Source organism: Talpa occidentalis, unplaced genomic scaffold (genome assembly GCF_014898055.3).
Source record: "Talpa occidentalis isolate TD23 unplaced genomic scaffold, MPIMG_talOcc4v2.1, whole genome shotgun sequence".
Taxonomy (NCBI): Eukaryota; Metazoa; Chordata; class Mammalia; order Eulipotyphla; family Talpidae; genus Talpa; species Talpa occidentalis.
The window spans coordinates 22,092,217-22,112,750 of record NW_026555331.1 but is presented as its reverse complement, the minus strand read 5'-3'; the positions used below and the strand labels follow the sequence as shown (position 1 = coordinate 22,112,750).

General features: G+C 35.5%; 1 protein-coding gene across 4 annotated transcripts in view; it reads right to left on the bottom strand.

The window, feature by feature from the left end:
• Nucleotides 1-20,534, bottom strand: part of CSMD3 (CUB and Sushi multiple domains 3) — an 831,873-nt gene that overhangs the window by 574,472 nt on the left and 236,867 nt on the right. For all 4 annotated transcript variants that reach the window (XM_054692020.1, XM_054692021.1, XM_054692022.1 and 1 more), the window contains exon 5: nucleotides 10,904-11,111. In XM_054692020.1, the coding sequence (XP_054547995.1) occupies nucleotides 10,904-11,111 (208 nt within the window). The remainder of the gene's footprint in view (nucleotides 1-10,903; nucleotides 11,112-20,534) is intronic.

Below are 20,534 nucleotides of genomic sequence, written 5' to 3'. Positions count from 1 at the left end.
AAATTGATCTTATGTAACTAGTATGGCAACATAAATAACAACAAAAATGTTATAATAAGAGTTTTTATTAATTTCTTTGTGGGTTATTTTTCCTTTTTACTCCCCTTTGAAAGTATTTAATAGGCTTACTCTTTATTTTGGCTAGCTGCAGATTCATGTTTATTTGAAATAATATTTAAAAACATGTTTATTTTATATTGGTGTTATTTATACTTGTATGCCATCTGAAAAAGCTTACTACCCCTTTAAATATGATCTACAAGTCAAACTAATTACTGTTCATTACCACAAATTAGGTGGCTTAAAAAATATATATATATTAGAGCCTCCCTGGAGGCACAGTGGATTGAGTGCAGCGCTGTGAAGCTGTCCACAGCCTCTGCAGCACCGGTTTGATTCCTGCCAACCAGGGAAATTCCCACATGGTACAACAGACCACTGCTGCCCTGTCTGTTGCTCCCCTCAGCAGTGTATTTCAGTCCTTCTGCCTGTTCTGCTCCCTGCTCTGTCTCTGGTGAATTCTCTCACCCTCCAGCACCTCTGGCCTGTACCCCAGCTCTTGTATAAATAAATCTTTTAAAAAATGATTTTTAGTGGCCTCCCTGGTGGCACAACGGGTTGAGCACCATACTATGAAGTAGTCCTCAGCCTGTGCAAAGGAAGTTTGATCCCCAGCTGGCCAGGGAGCAACCCACATGGCGAGGCAGACCTCTCTGTCTCACCCGCTGCTCCTCTCAGCAGTGTATTTCAGCCAGTCTGCCTGCTCTGTCCCCTACTCTGTCTCAGGTGAATCCTTTCACCCCCACCATGCATCTCTGGCCTGTACCCCAGCTCTTGTATGCATAAATAAATAAATCTTAAAAAATGATTTTTATCATCTCACAGTTTTAACTAGAAGTTAAAAATCAATTTTCAGGGCCTCCCTGGTAGTGCAAGAAGGGTCAAGACACAACCTATGAAGAAATTCACAGCCACTGCTGCACAAGTTCGATTCCCAGCCAGCCAGGGAGCAACCCACATGGCACAGCAGACCTCTCCTGTCTTGCCCGCTGCTCCACACAGCAGCGCACTTCGGTCAATCTGCCTGTTCTGTTCCCTACTCTGCCTCTGGTGAATCCTCTCACCCCCCACACCTCTGGCCTGTACACCAGCTCTTGTATGCATAAATAATAAATCTTTTTAAAAAATCAATTTTCAACAGGACTATATACTTGGTAGAATTTAGTGAAGAATCCATCCTTGCCACTTTCTAGCTTTTGAAGCTTGTCACCTTGACTTGTAAATATATCATTCTAGTTTGTGCTTCATTAATTGACATCCTTCTTTCTGTGTCCAAATTTTGCTCTTCTTATTTGCATAACAGTCTTACAGAGCTCACATTAATCTAATCTAACCTCATCTTGAATGATCCTATATGCAAAGACCCTATTTCCAAACAAGGTCACTTTCACAGGTAAAGGAACATATGTTGGTGGGGAGGGGAGAACACAATACTACCTACTAACAGTGAGAAAAGGAGTATAAGTTTGGCATGATAGAAATAGCATGGGCAGAAATTTAAGGGAACTGGCAAAATGACTACTACCCTTCAGTATCCAGCTCCAGTCCTACAATTTCTGTGGAATTTTCCAAGACAAAACAATTTAAATATTTCTTCATTAATACTTCTACCTTATGCCTTGTATTTGGGACTTCTATACAATATTTCCAAGTATATAATATAAAATACAAAACTAGGTTGCTTACTCTTATTATTATTTCCTTTTTTAATGATACTATTAACGTCTAGAAAAATATCTTAGATGTAATAGCTATTAATTGGTAATGATGTTTTGTGTAATAGCAGGGACAGACAACACAAATGGAACTGAGCTTTCAGAAACCTTTCTTTCACAATCCGACTCAGGGAGAACTTCAGAGGCTGCTATCAGGAGTAATTGCTATACTAACACTGCTTATTTGAAAGTCTAAATTTTCTGTTATATTTTATTTAGAATGTTGAACTTTATTCCTTTATATTGCAAGACATAGTAGAATAACATTTTCAAAACATAATGTTGTGTACACAAAGAATAATTAAATTGGTGGTGGAAGGGAAGATGGCAGCCTAATTGTGAAAAAAGTAATACGCTTCAGAAAAAGTAACAAAATGGATAATGCATGGATACAATAAAATTAGGATGACATGTTTTTCAGTTGTTTTAATGGGTCACTTTTAAATAACATATCAGTGAGTTTCTTCATCAAGACCATGAAAAATACTAAGTAATGACAATAATTATTTGAGACACAAAATCAAATGGACATTATACACAAGTCTTAAAACATAAATGCCTGGCCTCCCTGGTGACTCAGGCAGTTGAGTGCAGCTCTGTGAAGCTGTCCGAGGCCTCCGAGGCTTCTCCGGCATGGGTTCAATCCCAGCCAACCAGGGGGATACCCACATGGCGCAGCAGACCTCTCCTGTCCTCTGCTCCCTTCAGGAGTGTATTTCAGTCATTCTGCCTGTTCAGTTACCCACTATGTCTCTGGTGAATACTCTCACCCTCCTGCACATCTGCCTGTACCTGGTTCTTGTATGCATGAATAAATCAATATTTAAAAAAAACATAAATGGCTACATATTTTTATTGGTTTAGTAGCTTTCAATGCCATGAGGTAAAGGGAGAATGGAATAGAATATAAGTTCCATGAGAATAAAAACCATGAATGTTTTGCTAACCAATATAAATCTATTCCTCAGGAAAAAATCTGGCATATTTGTTGAATGAATACATTTTTAACTAGCACACAGTATGGGTTAATATAGCTTCCACTAGATTAATTTTCTTAGGCAAGTGAAGGTATGTATGTATGTGCATGAAAAGCTCCAAATTAATCAAACTTCAAGAATAACTACAAAATACCTTAACAAGGCAGGGATGGAATATCAAATTTGGGAATCAAAAGCCTAATATGTAGTTAAATAACAGTTTACACAGTCTAGGAATGGAATGTATAGAAGTCTAGAATTCAGCTCAATGGAGCAGCTCACCCACCCATGGACCTGATCAATTTTATCCCTGTATGATGTATGGCACTCCAGAAATTATCAAATTTACCTAATGAACTTTAGAAATGTAAACTCTAATAACTGTCTTTTCTAATTATATGAAAACCAAGCCAACCTCTAATTAGAATATAACTTAATGTGAACATCTGCTTGCAGTGAGTTTGTATGTCAGGATGACACAAATTTTCTGGCACATACAACCACCAAATATCATTTGTTCATTCATGTATTCAGTCATTCATGCAACAGACATGAAGCATATTATGTGCTATGGAAAGGCCCTAAAATTAAGTTAAATAACCATGATACTTGTCTTCATGGAGTTTATAGAATTCAAGGAATACAGAATTCAAGGAACAAGTAATTGGCAAATTCAATGAATACTGAAGGATGTAGATGATAATGTGGCTTTGTATCTGGAAAATTTACCTATTTTAAATATTTAGGAAGACAAAGCAGGGGAAGTGATTTATAGTTTGTGATTAGAATAGGGAATAAATACATGTCATGTAAATATGGGGAGAGTTTATCAGGAAGATAAACTAATATAAGCAAAGATATTAATTACATCATTTTTTAAAGAAACTAAAGAAAAGCCAGTATAACTGGCACATGAAAAGCAAGGGTTAGATCAAAAATGATAATGTGCATTAAAATACCTAATTCTATCCTGTCGTGTGAACTTCATTAATGTTAGCTCTAAAGAGATAAACTCATTTTTGCTATGATTGTCAATATTTATTTTCTCATTTTGAAAAGCTTCTTGGTAGCCAACTAGTGCTCAAATTATTCCTAGTAACACCCCATTCTATCACGTTCCATCAATCAATTCTTATAGAAGTAGAGAATAATTCCAAAAGGTGAAAGTTATGAAGTATAAGAATTTATCATTCAAGTGATTATAGAAGCTGACAAACTTGGGATAAAGAAGCTAAATGGTGGGCCTCCCTGGTGTTGCAAGGGGTTAAGTTTCAGCACTATGAAGCTATAGGCATCCACTGCAATATGAGTTCTATCCCTGGCCAGGGAGCTAACATATTTGGCACACCAGACCTCTCCTGTCTCACCCACTGTTCCCCTGAGCAGTGTATTTCAGTCAATCCATCTGTTCTGCTCCCCACTCTGTTTCTAGTGAATCTTCTCACTCTCCTCCCCCAGCACATCTGGCCTATACACCAGCTCTTGTATCTATAAACAAATAAAATAAACTTAAAAAAAGTTAAATGACAATTCTATTAAAAACAATGACAAAGGCAAATTAAAACCTAAAACATTATTAGAATCATGTGTGTCTATATATATTTCTAATTATTTGCATAAATATTATTATTTCACTAATACATGGAATACAAAGAAACAAACCAAGTGCAAAAACAAAACAAAACATAAACTCCTATTTTGGTGGTTAGCAGAAGTGAAGGAGGACGGGTGTTAAATGGGCAAACTAAGTATTTTTATCTCTTTTATTCTTATTCTGTTCATCTTTTTTTTTTTCCTTTTTTTTTTTTTTTTAAAGATTTATGTATTTTTATACAAGAGCTGGTATACAGGTCAGAAGTGCAGGAGGGTGAGAGGATTCACCAGAGACAGAGCGGGGAGCAGAACAGGCAGACTGCCCGAAATACACTGCTGAGGGGAGCAGTGGGCGAGACAGGAGAAGGCTGCCACGCCATGTGGAATCTCCCTGACTGGCCAGGAATGGAACCCGCGCTGCCGAGGCTATAGACAGTCTCAGAGCGCTGTGCTCAGCCCGCTGTGTGGGGGGGGAGGCCCTATTTTGTTTATCTTATTTTACTAAATAATCACTTCCAGATCATGACTTCCAAATTTAGATATCTATCCACACCTTTTATTTTGAACTAAGACTTGTATGTCCAACTACCTACCTCCTTAAAATATTCACTTGAGCATCTATTAGCCATCTCAAATTTAACAAGTCCAAATTAAGCTTCATCTCATCTCACTTTTCCAAAAATGTTTCTTTAATAACTTTTCCAATATTAGTTAATAAACACCGTAACTCCTGTTTTTCAGTTCCAAAGCCTTAAGGCTAACCTCACCTTTCTCATCTTTTCTTTCTCCAAATTCATCTATCATCATTTAGAGAATTTAGTAACTATATCTAACAGCTTTTTATTACCTTCACTGCTATTTCCTCATCCTAACAATTCTCACTAATGTCTAGACTACTGCAAATAATGTTAGTTTTTCTATGGTTCCTTCTGATAGCTTTCCCACATAGCAGCCGGAGTCATTCTTTTCAAAGTAAGTATGATCACGTCCGTACTGTGCTCAAAACCCCTTAATGACCACATTTCATCTATTCCAATGGCTACATATTGGTCTTAAATCAGGTTCCTTAATCCTTTTCCCTATATTACTTTCAACCACAGTCACTCCCTAGTGGTGATCATGGTCATATAATGATTGTGTTCCTTTAAAAAATAAGACCTATTTTTGTTTGCAGTTCAACACCCAACACTAATGATAAAGGACTGATCACAAAAATCTGCAAAGAGCTGATGAGACTCAGCAACAACAAAGAAAATAATCCAGTCAAAAAATGGGCAGAAGAGCTAAAAAGAAACTTCTCTGAAGAGGAAATGCAAATGGCCAACAAGCATATGAAAAAATGTTCAACATCACTTGCAGTCAGGGAAATGCAAATCAAAACTACCATGAGATACCATCTCACACCAGTGAGAATGGCACATATTAAAAAAACTAGCAACAACAAATGTTGGCGAGGATGTGGAGAAAAAGGAACTCTTCTGCACTGTTGGTGGGAGTGCAAACTGGTCCAACCACTATGGAGAGCTGTGTGGAGATTTCTGGACCTACTAAACATAGAGCTTCCATATGATCCAGCAATTCCACTCCTAGGTATTTACCCAAAGGACACAGAAACATCAATTCCAAAGAGCACCTGCACCCCTATGTTTATAGCAGCACTGTTTACAATAGCTAAGCTTTGGAAACAACCCAAATGCCCAAAAGTAGATGACTGGATCAAGAAGATGTGGTACATATATACCATGGAATATTACTCAGCATTCAAAAAAGATAAACACATGCAATTTGCAGCAACATGGATGGCGCTGGAAGGGATCATGCTCAGCGAAATAAGCCAAAAAGAAAAAGAAAAATACCGGATGGTCTCACTCATAGCAGGAATCTAGAAAACTTAAATAAGGGACCAGGAAAATGAATATAAGAAAGTGAAAATCAAAATCAACAAAAAACTATGAACCAGAGACACTTTTTGGGGGGTGGGGGGCGGGAGGGGAAGGATTGGGGTCAGAATGGGGCGTTTGCAATTGTATGGGGGAATATAAAAATAAAATTTAAGATTAAAAAAAAAAAATAAGACCTAATCTGGTTTATATACTTTGCTCTAGATGTCATTTCTACCTGGGATGATCATCCCTGATATAATTTCATTTTTAATCAACTTCTTTAAGGACTTTGCTCAAATCTCAACTTCTCAATTAGGCAATCTATATTTTCATCACTCCAGATCCTGCTCTCCTAACCTCACTCAACCTACTCCATCTTTTTTTTTTTTTTATCAATTTCTAGACAGAGTGTGTTATTTAATTATATTGATCACTGTTTATTGTCTTTCTCTCCTGACAGAGCATATGTTCTGCATGAGCAAACTTCTGTCATTTTGGTCACTGATGCATTCAGAACAATGTCACCCATTTAAGTTCCCAAAAAGTATTTGCTGAAAAATTGTTAAATGAATGGAACTCTAATGAAATCTCAAGCAGATTAAGTTTGGAAATAATATAGAGAGAATCTAATTCAAATCTGCATCCAATGCTTTATAAATGAGGCAATATGAAGTTACTTTCCAGTCCCTTGCCCTTGCAATAGCATCGAAGCAGAGGAGGCCATGTGATGTTAGAGCTGAGAGAAGCCTTGGATGTCACAGATGAGGAAACTGACATACAGGAGATGACATACTTTACTCATTTTCATCTATCAACAGAGTCAAAACCGAAACTGGAACTCAGGTTTCATTATCTTATGTTACTTATCATTCCACTGCAATGGAATCAGCTCAAATTCATCAATTCTCATAAAGTATTATCATCCAGTAATAACTCAGTGGCTCCCCTGCATTCCTGTTAGATCACATAATGTTGTCATTCAATAAACAAGAGTTTAATGATCTAGTATATACAACTTATTAGAGAGGCATTGGCTAGCTGTTAATATTCTTTGTGCAGCACAATTGTTGGCCTGGCTTATTTATTTATGTGCAAGTTAAACACACGATACAGTAAGTCTTGTTTCATTGTCTGAACTTCAGGAATTATAACAATGAATTATAATAACTAGTGGCAATTTCCCAAGCCCTCAATGAGGGACTGAAGTCAAAATAATCATTTGTAATTTTAATCAAAAGAATGTGAATGTCCCCTCTATTTACACTTTTCTTTTGAAATCTATTATGAATTGAAAATCTTATATCATACTAATAAGATATGCATACAAATAAGAAAAAAACAAACTAATGCTACCTGAAATAAAATATCTCATTTTTTCAACCAGATCTTTAAAATGGTATGAGAACAATAAAGAATTTAATGTACTAAAGGGCCAGGATTAGATCTAAAGTTTTATTTCAGTATTCATAGATCATTTTATAAATCAATTATATAACTAATACCATTAAATGAATGTTGTTTATAGTGTTTAAGTATTATATATGGTATTACTAATTTTCTGACACTAGGTATCTTTAAATTGGCATTTATAGAATTAAACATTTGTATAATTTTCTAGAAAAGTGTCAAATGATATTGTTGATGTTTTATTATATAACTAGTATTTTGACAAGTCTACCTAAAATTTACTGTATGTAACACTAATTAAAAAATATAGTTAAGCAATGAATTTCTTAGTTGCAATTTTGTCTCTGAGTAAAAGGGAAATAAGCGGCTCTTTGTCATTTAAGGAGAAAATGATGAGAAAAGCAATTTGTGGATCTGATGCTATTACCGGACAAGCTATATTGCTCTAGAAACTTAGAAACACACACATATATATTTGTAGATAGGGACATACAAATCATTACTAAGAATATCAATCTGAAAATAGGAAGTGACTATATGAACTTATAAAGGGGGATTTTATGATCACTGGATTAAATGTGTTAGAATTGGCTTCTAGAGTTCACTGGGAAGAAATGAAAAGGACGCTATAAAGCATCATTTTCTATTTTCCTTTGTTATGTGTATTTTTCAAATATGTTGTTAAATTTAAAAAAAAGTCATTTTTATGGAATCAACTGTGTGACAACAGATATAATTATTGGAAATACAAAGTATCATCATCTACATTATTGTAACTCCAATAAGTATCAGTGTAGAATAAGCCATTTTGAAACAAAATTTTTTGAAAATTTCAACATTTTAAACCAGAATTTTGATGGGTTTCATTGTGTTCCTGCATGAAATTGGCATAGAAAAGGTAAAAATTAAATAACTAAGTATTGAGTACTTGAAGGTAGAAAAAAATGCAAACAAAACATAGTAGGTCTAAGAGCATTATTTTTGTCTTGTCTCTTTTTTAAAAAAAAGATTTGTTTATTTATCTATTTATTTATTTATCTATCTATCTATTTATTTATTTATTTATACAAGCACTTGGTACAGTCAGAAGTTCAGGAGAGTGAGAGAATTCACCAGAGCCAGAAAGGGGAGCAAAACAGACAGACTGATGAAGTACATTGCTGAGGGGAGCAGCGGGCGCGGCAGGAGAGGTCTGTGCACCATGTGGGACCCTCGCCAGTGGCCAGAGATCAAACTGGCACTGCAGAGGCTGAGGGCAGCTTCAGGCAGCTTTGGGCAGCTTTGCAGCCAAGCGCTCAACTGCTGCGACACCAGGGGAAGCCCCTATTTTTGTCTTGTCTTAAAAGTTTATCATTAAGCTCTTGCCCACCTTTCTATGCAGGCACCTCTTTTTTTCTTCCTCCTTTTCCTAATAAACCTGTCCTTTTAAAATGTAAAAATATAAGTTATGCATTAATGAGTGAACCAGTTGGTAATTTGCTAAAGCCTACACAACTATGAACACATTTTTGGAATATATAATTTACCTAGTGTCCGTTCAGCAGCAGCCCAGCAAGTTCTCTACTCTTCCTTATTCACGTTCATCTTACTTTTTTTGTGTGATATTTTATTCCCTTATGTTCCTCCTACCTCTCTGAATCCACATCCTCATCCTTCTAAGCTTGGTACTTAAATGTTTTTGATGCTCAGATTAATCCAAGTTCCTCTTGTTATCTTATTCCATCCTGCTGCTATCTAGTCAATACTATTGATGCTTACTAGTTCAGTTATCATCAGCATCAACTACATATTAATTATGTTTCTAATCAGAGCTCCTGCTTCACATAGACAGATACAACTGTATATTACATACCTTTAATAGTCTTCCTTAGTCTTATAACTATATCTAAAGCAATCTCCAAACTTGACTTTCTCACATTGTCTAACTTAGCAAATATCTCCACTGCTTTCACCAAGTCAGAAATGATACTTTATTTGAATGCCACTTTATCTCTTCTCATTCTTTTAGATAGCCATTTTCATTATGCCTCCTAAATATCTTACAACTTACTCTACTTCATTATCTCCGTCAATTACATCCTAACCCTAGTTACAAAGATTTTTTTTTTCTTAAATGACAACAATCATTCTTAAAATATTTTCCCACAGGACCTCCCCTGGTGGCGCAGCGGTTGAGCGCTGGGCTGCAAAGCTGCCCACAGCCTCTGCAGAGCCAGTTCAATCCCCGGCTGCTGGCGAGTGTCCTACGTGCAGTGCAGACCTCTCCTGCTGTGCCCGCTGCTCCCCTCAGCAGTGTATTTCATCACTCTGCCTGTTCTGTGACCCGATCTGGCTCTGGTGAATTCTCTCACCCTCCCGCATTCTGACTGTGCCCAGCACTTGTATAAATAAATAAATAAATCTTTAAAAAAAAAAAAAAAAGATTTTCCCACAACTAATCAAGTCCCACTTAGAATCAATCTTTACATTTCAGTAAAAATAATCATTTGAAAATTCAAACCTTTTCGTGTAATTGTTTTTGATAAAACATTTTAACAAAATTCTACTGGTCCTAACAAATATTTAATGTTGCTTAATGACCCTTTGTAGTCTATTCTTTACCTATTTCTTCACCTCATAACCTTATCATTCTTATTTTACTCAATTATTGTCTCACAATATACTTTAAATTTTAATTTTATCTGTGGATTCACATTTTTAAAATAACATAAACATTTTAAGAAATATTATACCCTAAAACTACTATGTTCTGAAAACTCTACAGCTCTCATAAAACCATGCCTTTCTTTAAGATTGTGTAAAGAAACTCACTATATTTATTGAGATCACAGTACTTAATTTTTGCATTCAGATAACAAAGTATGTAAAAGATCTGACTACAAAAACAAATACAAATTACCTCCAAAACTACTCAATTAACTTAAAAGGAATCACCAATTACTGGCTAGCATGCTAAAAAGCGTAACTATAGATTATAGTATAAACAACTTTTATTCCCTTATAAAGCATCTGATAAAGTAGAATTACCCTTCATTGAGTATTTAGGAAATACTGATAGAAAGCCCCAGCTTTCAAAATTCTTATCTGTTAATCAGTACTCTGATCTTCAAAAATATTCCCCAGCTCTGACACTGTTCCATATAAATTTCTATAACTGTAAGTTATTTTAAATAGTCAAATTTTAAAGGCCACATACAGCTGTTCTTTGATCCTGAGTTTGCCTCAGGCAATGAAATCAAGGGTAGGTTAATAAAAACTATCTACTTACCATATTGTAGGTGGCTCAGAACCTTCTATTTCTAAGTAATCATATTTTTCTTCCATTTGGAAATCAGTAAATATGAGTGAAATTGTGTCCCCAGGTTCTGCTACAATGGTCCAAGTGCAATCAGCATTGTTATGGTATTCATTAGGAAAACTCGGGCTGGATATGATGCCACTGGATCCTCTCATTGTTCCTCCACAAGCATCTTCAGCTATTAAAAACAAGGACAAGATGTTCAGTTATAAGTCATTAAGAGATACAATTAAAGCAACATTGTTAACATTTTAGGTAAAAATAAAAGTACAGATGTTGTGATAGCAAGTGTACATCATACTTATAAATATTAAAAAATGAGAGGGTCAGGAAAAAATTTAAGCACACATGTGTGTATATATAAACTCTATCTTGAGGATTTTATAATTATTGGATGAAACAGAAATGAAAGTAAGTAGCTCTTAGAATAATGAGAACCAAGATTTCCTTTTCATTGATTATGTGTTTTTTGAGCCAAACAAAAGAAAGATCATTCTTAAGGTTTATAAAAAATCAGTTTATGCACCTTTACCACTTAGTGTATGTTTATAAGAGGGTTGAACTTTGTTTTTACTATTTTAATGTAATTGTGTACAAAATAAAGAGGAGAAAATATAAAACGGTTCTTGTCAGTGACATGTTTGTAAGGCGACTGAAAATTTTTTGTGGCTATGCAATGGAAAAAAAAATATGACCCAACCTTGAGGTGGTCCAAAATACAGAACAGGGAGAACTTGTGTTTATTCCTCCCATGATCACAACAGATGGATTAATCCACACAGTAGTAGAACTGGAATGGGCATGAATAATACTTATATAACAAAAGTCTTCAAAAGAAGCACCAGATGGATAGGTCAGAGAGATACTCTCTTCCAGGGAAAAAAAAAACAAAAAACAAAAAACAAAAACAAAACAAAACAAAAAAAACACCCTGGGGGCAGGGAGATACATTCAAGAAGAGGTTTCTAAAGTGAAGAACTTCTCCCTGGGAAGTGCAGGGGAGGAGTATACCTAACACCTGCACCCCAACACCTGCACATGTCTCTTTTTTCTTTCTGCTTTCCCTAATAAATCTGTCTTTTTAAGATGTAAAAAAAAAAATCTCAATTCATCTTTTTAGATGTTCAGTCCTGGGTACTTTCAAAGAAAGTGATTTCATCTTGGTTAAGCTTCTTTGCTACCCCAGGCTTAGGCTTATGGCAGATGGGCCAAAAGCAAGGAAGAGAAGTAAACTGTTTCCTCTTTAACCTCCCATTATTTCTGTTCATCCACCTCTACTCACTTAGCTCTCTCTGCGTCCTCTTGGAGGTGAAAGCAGAAGGGATCAAGGGTCATGAATCTTATTTGTTTTACATCAATTTGGTACCAATTTCCAAGGCTTTGGCAAATGATTTAAGAAAATGGTTGTTTTGTGCTTGAGTCCTTTCATGGATTCATCAAAGGTGCCCCAATCAGTTCCCTATTTTGTGGGTAAGTATGTCTCTAGCTGGCTGCTTACAGTTCTGCCTCATACCATGGATATATGATGGAATAATTCTAACTTTCCAGCTATGCTCCTCATGAGACTCTTAGGCAGAATCTAGCAAAATTACAGGCCAGAATTCCATCACAAAAATTTGCATTAGGTCAAATGAATATATGCCCCATTTATTCAGTGTCTGTGAAATGCAGTTTGTGTCAAATGTAGCCTTCAAGGTTTGCAATAGATATTTAAATGTTTCAGTGTGATTTTAATAATAATATACTTTGCCCCCCCCCCAAGCTCTAGGGCATATAAATCAATTTCTCTGCACAGTCTCTTTGAAGTTCCTCAATCTAGGTTCACAGCAGAGAGAAACCACACCAATCTCCTGACACATGGATGAAGAGCAACTCACTCCATGGAAATCCCTATTTTACAGGAAAATGACCTAAACCCAAAAGTATGACTGACTTGAACATAAGGACAGGAGCTTAGATCTTCAAGCAACCTTTTGCCAATTCTTGTACTGAGATGTTTCTTCAGTACTTCTGTTTAATGTCTTTATTACTAGATACTATTACAGAATTAGTATTTGACAAAATTATGAAAAACCTAAAAGTTTGATTTTAGTACACTTTAGATATTCAACATTTTGACTTGGTAACCCTATCTGAATGCTAGAAACCTTTACATTGTGGTTCCATATGCATTAGATACAAAGTTTATGAAAATCTATATATTTTTCTATAATAAGAGACTTTTCAAAAAAATTACTGCTGATGATACATATGTACTACACTTTGGTTAATGTTTTACCCTTGAAATTAAATATGCATAGTATTTTTTTTTCTTGGTTCCATATTAGAAGCCGGGAAAATTTACCTCTGAGTCTCTCCTATATATATATTGGAACCAACCAATAAAATATATATATATATATATATATATATTTTAAACAACTGTTGGCATAAACACACTAAGGAAGACTTAACTAGCAATGGGCTGGCAAAGGGTTCTTTAATTGGAAAAAAATACTCTTATAGTTACATATTGTAGGGAGCTATAATAAGAAAGGATTTTCACATTGTTGTTTAGGAAGACCACATTGAAGATAGAATACAAAGAAGTATCTGTATTTATATTTATATTAATACAAAGCCATAAGTAGCATGGAATACCCCTTTCTCTTGACTTCCTCTCCCCTTTATACTCAACTCACTGTCTGGACCTACCAAAAAATTCTTTGGACCTCTGCGTCCCAGATCTACACCATGCCCACAAAATGTAATTCCTGTTTCAGCTAGCCACTCAACTCCACTAAGTCTTAAACTCTGATTTCTCCAGAAATGTATTTAAGCATTCAGCTGCGTGCTTTGACTTCCCTCTCTCTCTCTTTTGTAAGATACTTTATAAAATATGTATGTTGTTTATATATATATATATATGTATACATATGTTTATGTGTGTGTGTATACACACACCCACCACCAAGCTCTTTATAGGAGGTCAGATATGACATCTAAAATTGGAGTATAGGGCCTCCCTGGTGGCGCAAAAGGTTAAGCACCACACTATGAAGCAGACCCGCAGCCTCTGCAGCACAAGTTCAATCCCCCGCAGGCCAGGGAGAAACCCACATGGCGCAGCAGACCTCTCCTGTCTTGCCCGCTGCTCCCCTCAGCAGTGTGTGTATTTCAATCTGCCTGTTCTGCTCCCAGCTCTGTCTCTGGTGAATCCTCTCACCCCTCGCATCTCTGGCCTGTACCCCAGCTCTTGTATGCATAAATAAATAAATCTTAAATAAATAAATAAAATTGGAGTATAGAGGTAACCAGTGTAAATCTTAAAGGAAATAAATTTAGCTGAAATGTAATGCTCATTTTGCAGTACCCTATGACATCACTTATTTTCTTGGGCTCTGTCATCAAGCCTGTCAGCTTCAGATATCCTCTCTTGCCCCTTTAGAACTTATTTTCTAGAGGAAAATCTAGAGTATTTTTAAAAACAGAAATCAGAACATGCCACAAAACTCCCCTGCTTGTACCCTCTGATGAATTTTCCTCAAATTTGGAATAAGAGCAATGTCCCTACAATAACCTTCATAGTCTTAAATGATCTTAATTTAGATACTTTTCAATAGCATTAATATTGTAATAACCTTTCAATAACACAGTAATAACTGCATATGGCAGTAACTACAAGTTCAAGATGGTGCACCAACCTTAACATAAATCTTTCATGGGGTAAACTATACAATTTTGATGTAAAGATTTGTTTATTAATAAACCATGGACTATTACTTATACAGACAATGGAAATCCATACTATGTGAACTCATTTTATTAGGTAGATATTTCTTAATTTTCATAAGGAACTCTCCATTTGGGATTTAAATTTTGTATTTTTAAAATATATTTTTCCCTATTCTACTTCACAGTTCAAAGCACTAACTAGTGACTGTGTTCATTAATCTTTTGAAGTGTTTAACATATCCAAAATTATAAAAAATCAACCCAGTTTACTTATAATTTTTTTTAATTTAATAAATCTGTTAATTTATTTTCTAGGTGATAAGTCTTGCTTAAGCAGCAAGAATATGACTCCTAGGGACAAAAGCAGTGTTTATTTTTCCTATCATAGCATTTTCAGTGCTTTAAAATTTGCTGGATACTCACTGAGTAACCAAAATGTCTATTTACATCATAGTGAATAGAATAACTTTGGAGGATATAACTGACTCTTACGTTGACTTTGAATTATTTCTTAGAAATTAGAATATTTTCCTCATTCTAATGCATGTTTCTTGACTCTTTGATCCTACATTTCCAATGTTAGTGCAAATTCTTTAAGAAAGAACAAAGCCCCCTTATCTTTACTACACTGTTTCTCTTAGAATTATAATTTAAAGTGATAAAATTTAGAGTATGTGTATTTCTCAAATCTTTCCACATCAGCATTGAGTAATCTGAAGACAGAAATCATATTAAATACAAATAGTAGTTATATGTTTGAGCATTTTGTGCCAGTGACCATGGTATCAAGTTTAAATATGCATAAATATGTATCAATCTATAATTTTTCTTGATGTAAATTCTTCTGTCACTTTTCAATGGGCTCAAAATAGTACCCACTTCATTCCTGCTCTCTTGCCCCATTAAAAATTATTCTTTAGGGCCTCCCCAGTGGTGCAGCGGGTTGAGCACCACACTGTGATGCTGTTCACAGCCTCTGCAGTGCAGGTTCAATTCCTGGCCGGCCAGGGAGATTCCCACATGGCGTGGCAGACCTCTCCAGTCTCACCCGCTGCTGCCTTCAGCAGTGTCTTTGGTCTGTCTGCCTATTCTGTTCCTCGCTCTCTCTGGTGAATTCTCTCACCCTCCCGCACCTCTGACCTGTACCCCAGTTATTGCATAAGTAAATAAATCTTTATTAAACAATATCATTTATATGGACATCAAGATTAATGTTTTAAAGTAAAAATTATTATTATTACTCACACTCTCCTATTTGTAACACTCTAAAGTCATTTCTTAGATTTGGAATAAACTAGTGTTCTATGACCTTAATCATCTTAGTCCAAAGACTAAGTAAACTCAGCTACACTGGTCATTTTTCATTTTCTTAAATTTAACAAAACTCCTTCCAATTTTAGGACCTTTGTTCTAACGCTATTTCTTAGGCTAGTGGCTTCTTCCTCAAGATCTTTCCAAAGTTGGAAACCTTGGCATAACCAGTGAGAGGTTCCTAAAACTAGTGACTTTACTGTTAAGACATCTGACCCTATCACATATTACATTCTCTTCATTCAATTGATCACAATCCAAAAAATTTTATGGTAATTTTGTCATTTTCCTCTAGAATATAAATGCCATTAGATCTTGACTACATTAATATATTAGTCACAGCATTATCCCAAGTCAGCCTCACTGTAAGTACCTAAATAATATATAACTAAATATATTTGGACTCAAAATTTATATGTCCATGAAGTTTCTTGAGAAATTATATTAGAAGTATCATGTTGAGCTTAAATGTGGTGCTTTCAAATTACAAAGATCTGGAGACAAATTTGACACTAATGAATTGTGTGACCTCAATTAATTTATTTACATTCCCTTCGGGTTGGATTTTTATTGTAGTTATCACTATTTTCATAGTACATGGTTATTGACTCCAGTATTGCCAGCAGTCTCTCAGCTACATATTTTGTTTTCCTATCAGTACCCTAGTTTTATTTTTGTATGTGAAAGGAAGGTTCTGGTAAGGTGATGACACAATTGACTTGTTACTCCCTCTGGCAAAATTGCCACAGCAGGGGGATAGAGAAGGCACTCTGAGTCCTATGTATTTCATTTCACTGCCACCATCACAACTAGTTAAATGTCAGGTTCATTGCTGCTGCTTGTTTCTCATTTTCTGCTACAAAATAGAGTAATAAGAAGAGAACAGAAAGTGAGGGAAAAATGTACCAAACTCTTGTCCATAAGAAACCCTGTGAAAAGGCAAATTAGGAGAGTACTTTTAGTGTAATTGGAAGAATTCTACAAAGCTTGATGACTTAAGAATAGGTTCTCTCTCAATCTACTTCTGGATTCTTCTGGATTCTATATTTTAAATATGTTTTCTTTCTAAACTATTTATAATCAATGAAATTCTGAAGAGAGTAGATATTTATTTATTTTTAATCTTTTTTTTTAATTTAATTTTATTTATACAAGCACTGGGTACAGTCAGAAGCGTGGGAGGGTGAGAGAATCTACCAGAGCCAGAGCAGGGAACAGAACAGACAGACTGACTGAAATACACTGCTGAGAGGAGCAGCAGGCGGGGCAGGAGAGGTCTACGTGCCATGTGGGACCCTCGTCTGTAGCCGGGGATCTAACCAGCGCTACAGAGGCTGCAGGCAGCTTCGCAGCCCAGCGCTCAACCGCTGTGCCAACAGGGGAGGCCCAGAGAGTAGATATTCAAAGAAAGTCTAGATATTTATTTTTTATTTTTTTATTTTTTTTATAGAGGCATGTTTTATATATTTATTTATTTGTTTGTTTGTTTTGTTTATACATGCACTGGGTACAGTCAGAAGCACGGGAGGGTGAGAGAATTCACCAGAGCCAGAGCGGGGAGCAGAGCAGGCAGAAGGACCGAAGTACACTGCTGAGGGGAGCAGCGGGCGGCAGGAGAGGTCTGCGCGCCATGTGGGACCCTCCTCCAGTGGCCGGGGAGCAGCCGGGGATCGAACCGGCGCTGCAGAGGCCGCGGGCAGCTTCGCAACCCAGCACTCAACCGCTGCGCCACCAGGGAGGCCCAAGTCTAGATATTTAAAGAGAACATCAAACTTAACCCTAACAATACCTCTATGAAGAAAGCACAATAATAATAATAATTTTTGTTTTACAAAGGTGAAAATTGAGGTATAGAAAGATCAGTAAGAGATCCAAAATCACATAGGTTTTAAAAATAGTATAGTCAAGTTTCAAATTAAGCCATCTCAGAGAATAGCTTTAGCCACCATAACACTACAGTGTGGTATAAAAATACAACTTAAGGAAATGTTAAGAAATAGCGCAGCCACATGCACAGTGATGGAGACGATCAGGGGAAAAGGAAGGAGATTTCAAAGGTGAAAAGGTAACCAAATCCAGAACATAGAAAACTGGCACTTTTTTTGTGCTTTTTCTAGAAATTTGCCCCTGACGAGGTCAAAACACACATGATGAAAATAAATGATGTTTATAGAAAATTTCTATATCAATTTTTCATCCTCTACATTTGAGTATCAAGAGGAAAAATAGTTAAACATATAGCACATAATTTCCTATTAGATAAACAACTAGAATATAGAGTACAGACTGTATTTTACATGATTTATTAATAAATTGCCATCACATGGTTACACTAGTTTATGAAAATAAAATTATAATAATTCTAGTATAGTTTATATTACTCTTTCTCAAAAATGTGGTCTTAAAGGGAATATTTGAACTTTTACTTAAGTTATTTAAATAACTCAGATAACATGTTTATATTACACAAATAAAGATTTTTCTAATGCTTTTTAAATTCACAATTAAGATGGCAGCCTTAAATCACAAAATAAAATATATGTATAGTTTGCATGCGTATACTGTAACACACACACACATTCCTAAAATGTACAAGAAAATGAGATTCTGATTCATACATCTGCAACCTTCTTCAACCACGCTTTCAAAATATTTTTCAATGGAAGTATGCAATATGAAATATAAAATAATTTCATGAAAAGTCATGATTATATTATAGAAATGCTGATAACATTTATAACATACTGAAATATTTCCATTTAATTGCAAGTTTCTTATATGCATCAAGTTTATTCTTACTAAAATCAAATGAACTAATAAATATGGTTCTGTTAGGAAAAGCACCATGTTTTCCATCCCCACTTAAATGCAGAATCTTTGGATTAGCTACTGAGAATGAGGAATGGACCTCAACAGCTAGGTGAAGCCAAATAACATGGAAGGTATGTAGACACCAGAGCACTCTTGTTCAGTGCTCTGCAGCCTGATTTGCACTACTAGGAAGGACACCTGAATGAAACACATTGAAGAGAGACCAGTATAGACACTTGAAACAGATTATGTCGCTGAGAGTCTCATGAGTGAGAGACGAGTGGGAACGCTGACAATGGCAGCTATTACCTTTATTTATATTTCTGCATCTCTCCTTTTTGTCCCAAGCTTACTTTTCCCTTTTCAACCCAATCTTGCTGTAACTCCCCACCCACCCACCCAGAATGTGCCTTAACATGTAGCATACTTTCAGGCCTTAGCATTCCTGCTTGGGGTCAACCCATTTGGTGGGACATTTATCCACAATAAATGGGTGATTTGGGGTGTTTCATTGGGCAACTATTATCTTTTCTTCTCTCTATATACACACTAATTCTATTAAAGATGTTTCACACTAATAGTTTCCTTTGTCTTTATGCAACAGCTGAAAGGACTCCATTTAGAGCATGCACCCTGTTTGTTCAGGAGCCTGGGTTGCCCCTCTGCCTCATATTAACATTTCCTTAATTAATTAGTTTTACTATTTATTAGGTCCTAACTACTTATATATATGCTTATACCCCAAATGCTCATTCTGAGGAACAATACCCAAGTATATATACTAAGGATGATTTATTATAATTGTTACTTCTTTATTTATTTCTTTGTTTTCTTTTTCTTCTTGGTAATGGTGTAGTCATCAATTATCCAATTAAATGAGATGGAATCAAATGGAAAATTGCATAGATCACTATTACATATTTTTTTTTGATGACTGCCCTTTTGTTTTAACACAACTTGCTGTTTCAAAACAAAGTGTTGATCAAAACCTTTTACGAGTTGACAATTTTAAATTTATAGTTAAGAAATAAAATTAAATCCTTAGTACCTCTAATCAGTGATTTATGCTATATGTAAAAACTGTTTCCCAGCTATTCAGTAAATAATTTAGGCACCAATCTTGTACATGGTATTATTATAAGAAATAATAAGTATCAGAATCTAATATAACAAAAGATTCTATAGCAAAATTCATTTATCAAAACTTATAGCTAATCCATAGCTCAGCTGTAAGTTTTACCTGTGTATTGTTCATCTGAAACCTTGCCGCCTCCTACTTATCTGGGTCACCTTTTCATGATGTCAGTTGCAATGTGGTTAGGGAATACAAACTAATTTTTGTAGAGTCCAAAGCCAATTATAACTGGGAAGGTAAGACCAAAGCCAAATGTAAATGAGTTCTGGATACTCTGATCTTTTGGATAATTTCTCTCTTGGCATGGTAAGTGAAAACTTGGCTATATAGTCATACAAGGGGTGAATCATGATGTAGGGCAGCCACATTTACATCAAGGTCCCAGGAACAGCAAAGCTTTAGTTTTTTCTAAATAGTTAATTTTAGCATCCATCCAAATGTCAGTGAACAGGTTAGTGATGTGAAACTGCACTTTAAACAATGCCTAAGAGCTTTTTTATACAGTGTTAACATTTGCATAAAACCAGCTTTTTTGTGCCTTATGTTTCCAAATCAATTTAGCTTTGTGTGCTAATATTTTACTACAGTCCGGGAGATAAAGAAGCATGCAGGTCAGCCATGTATACTGCT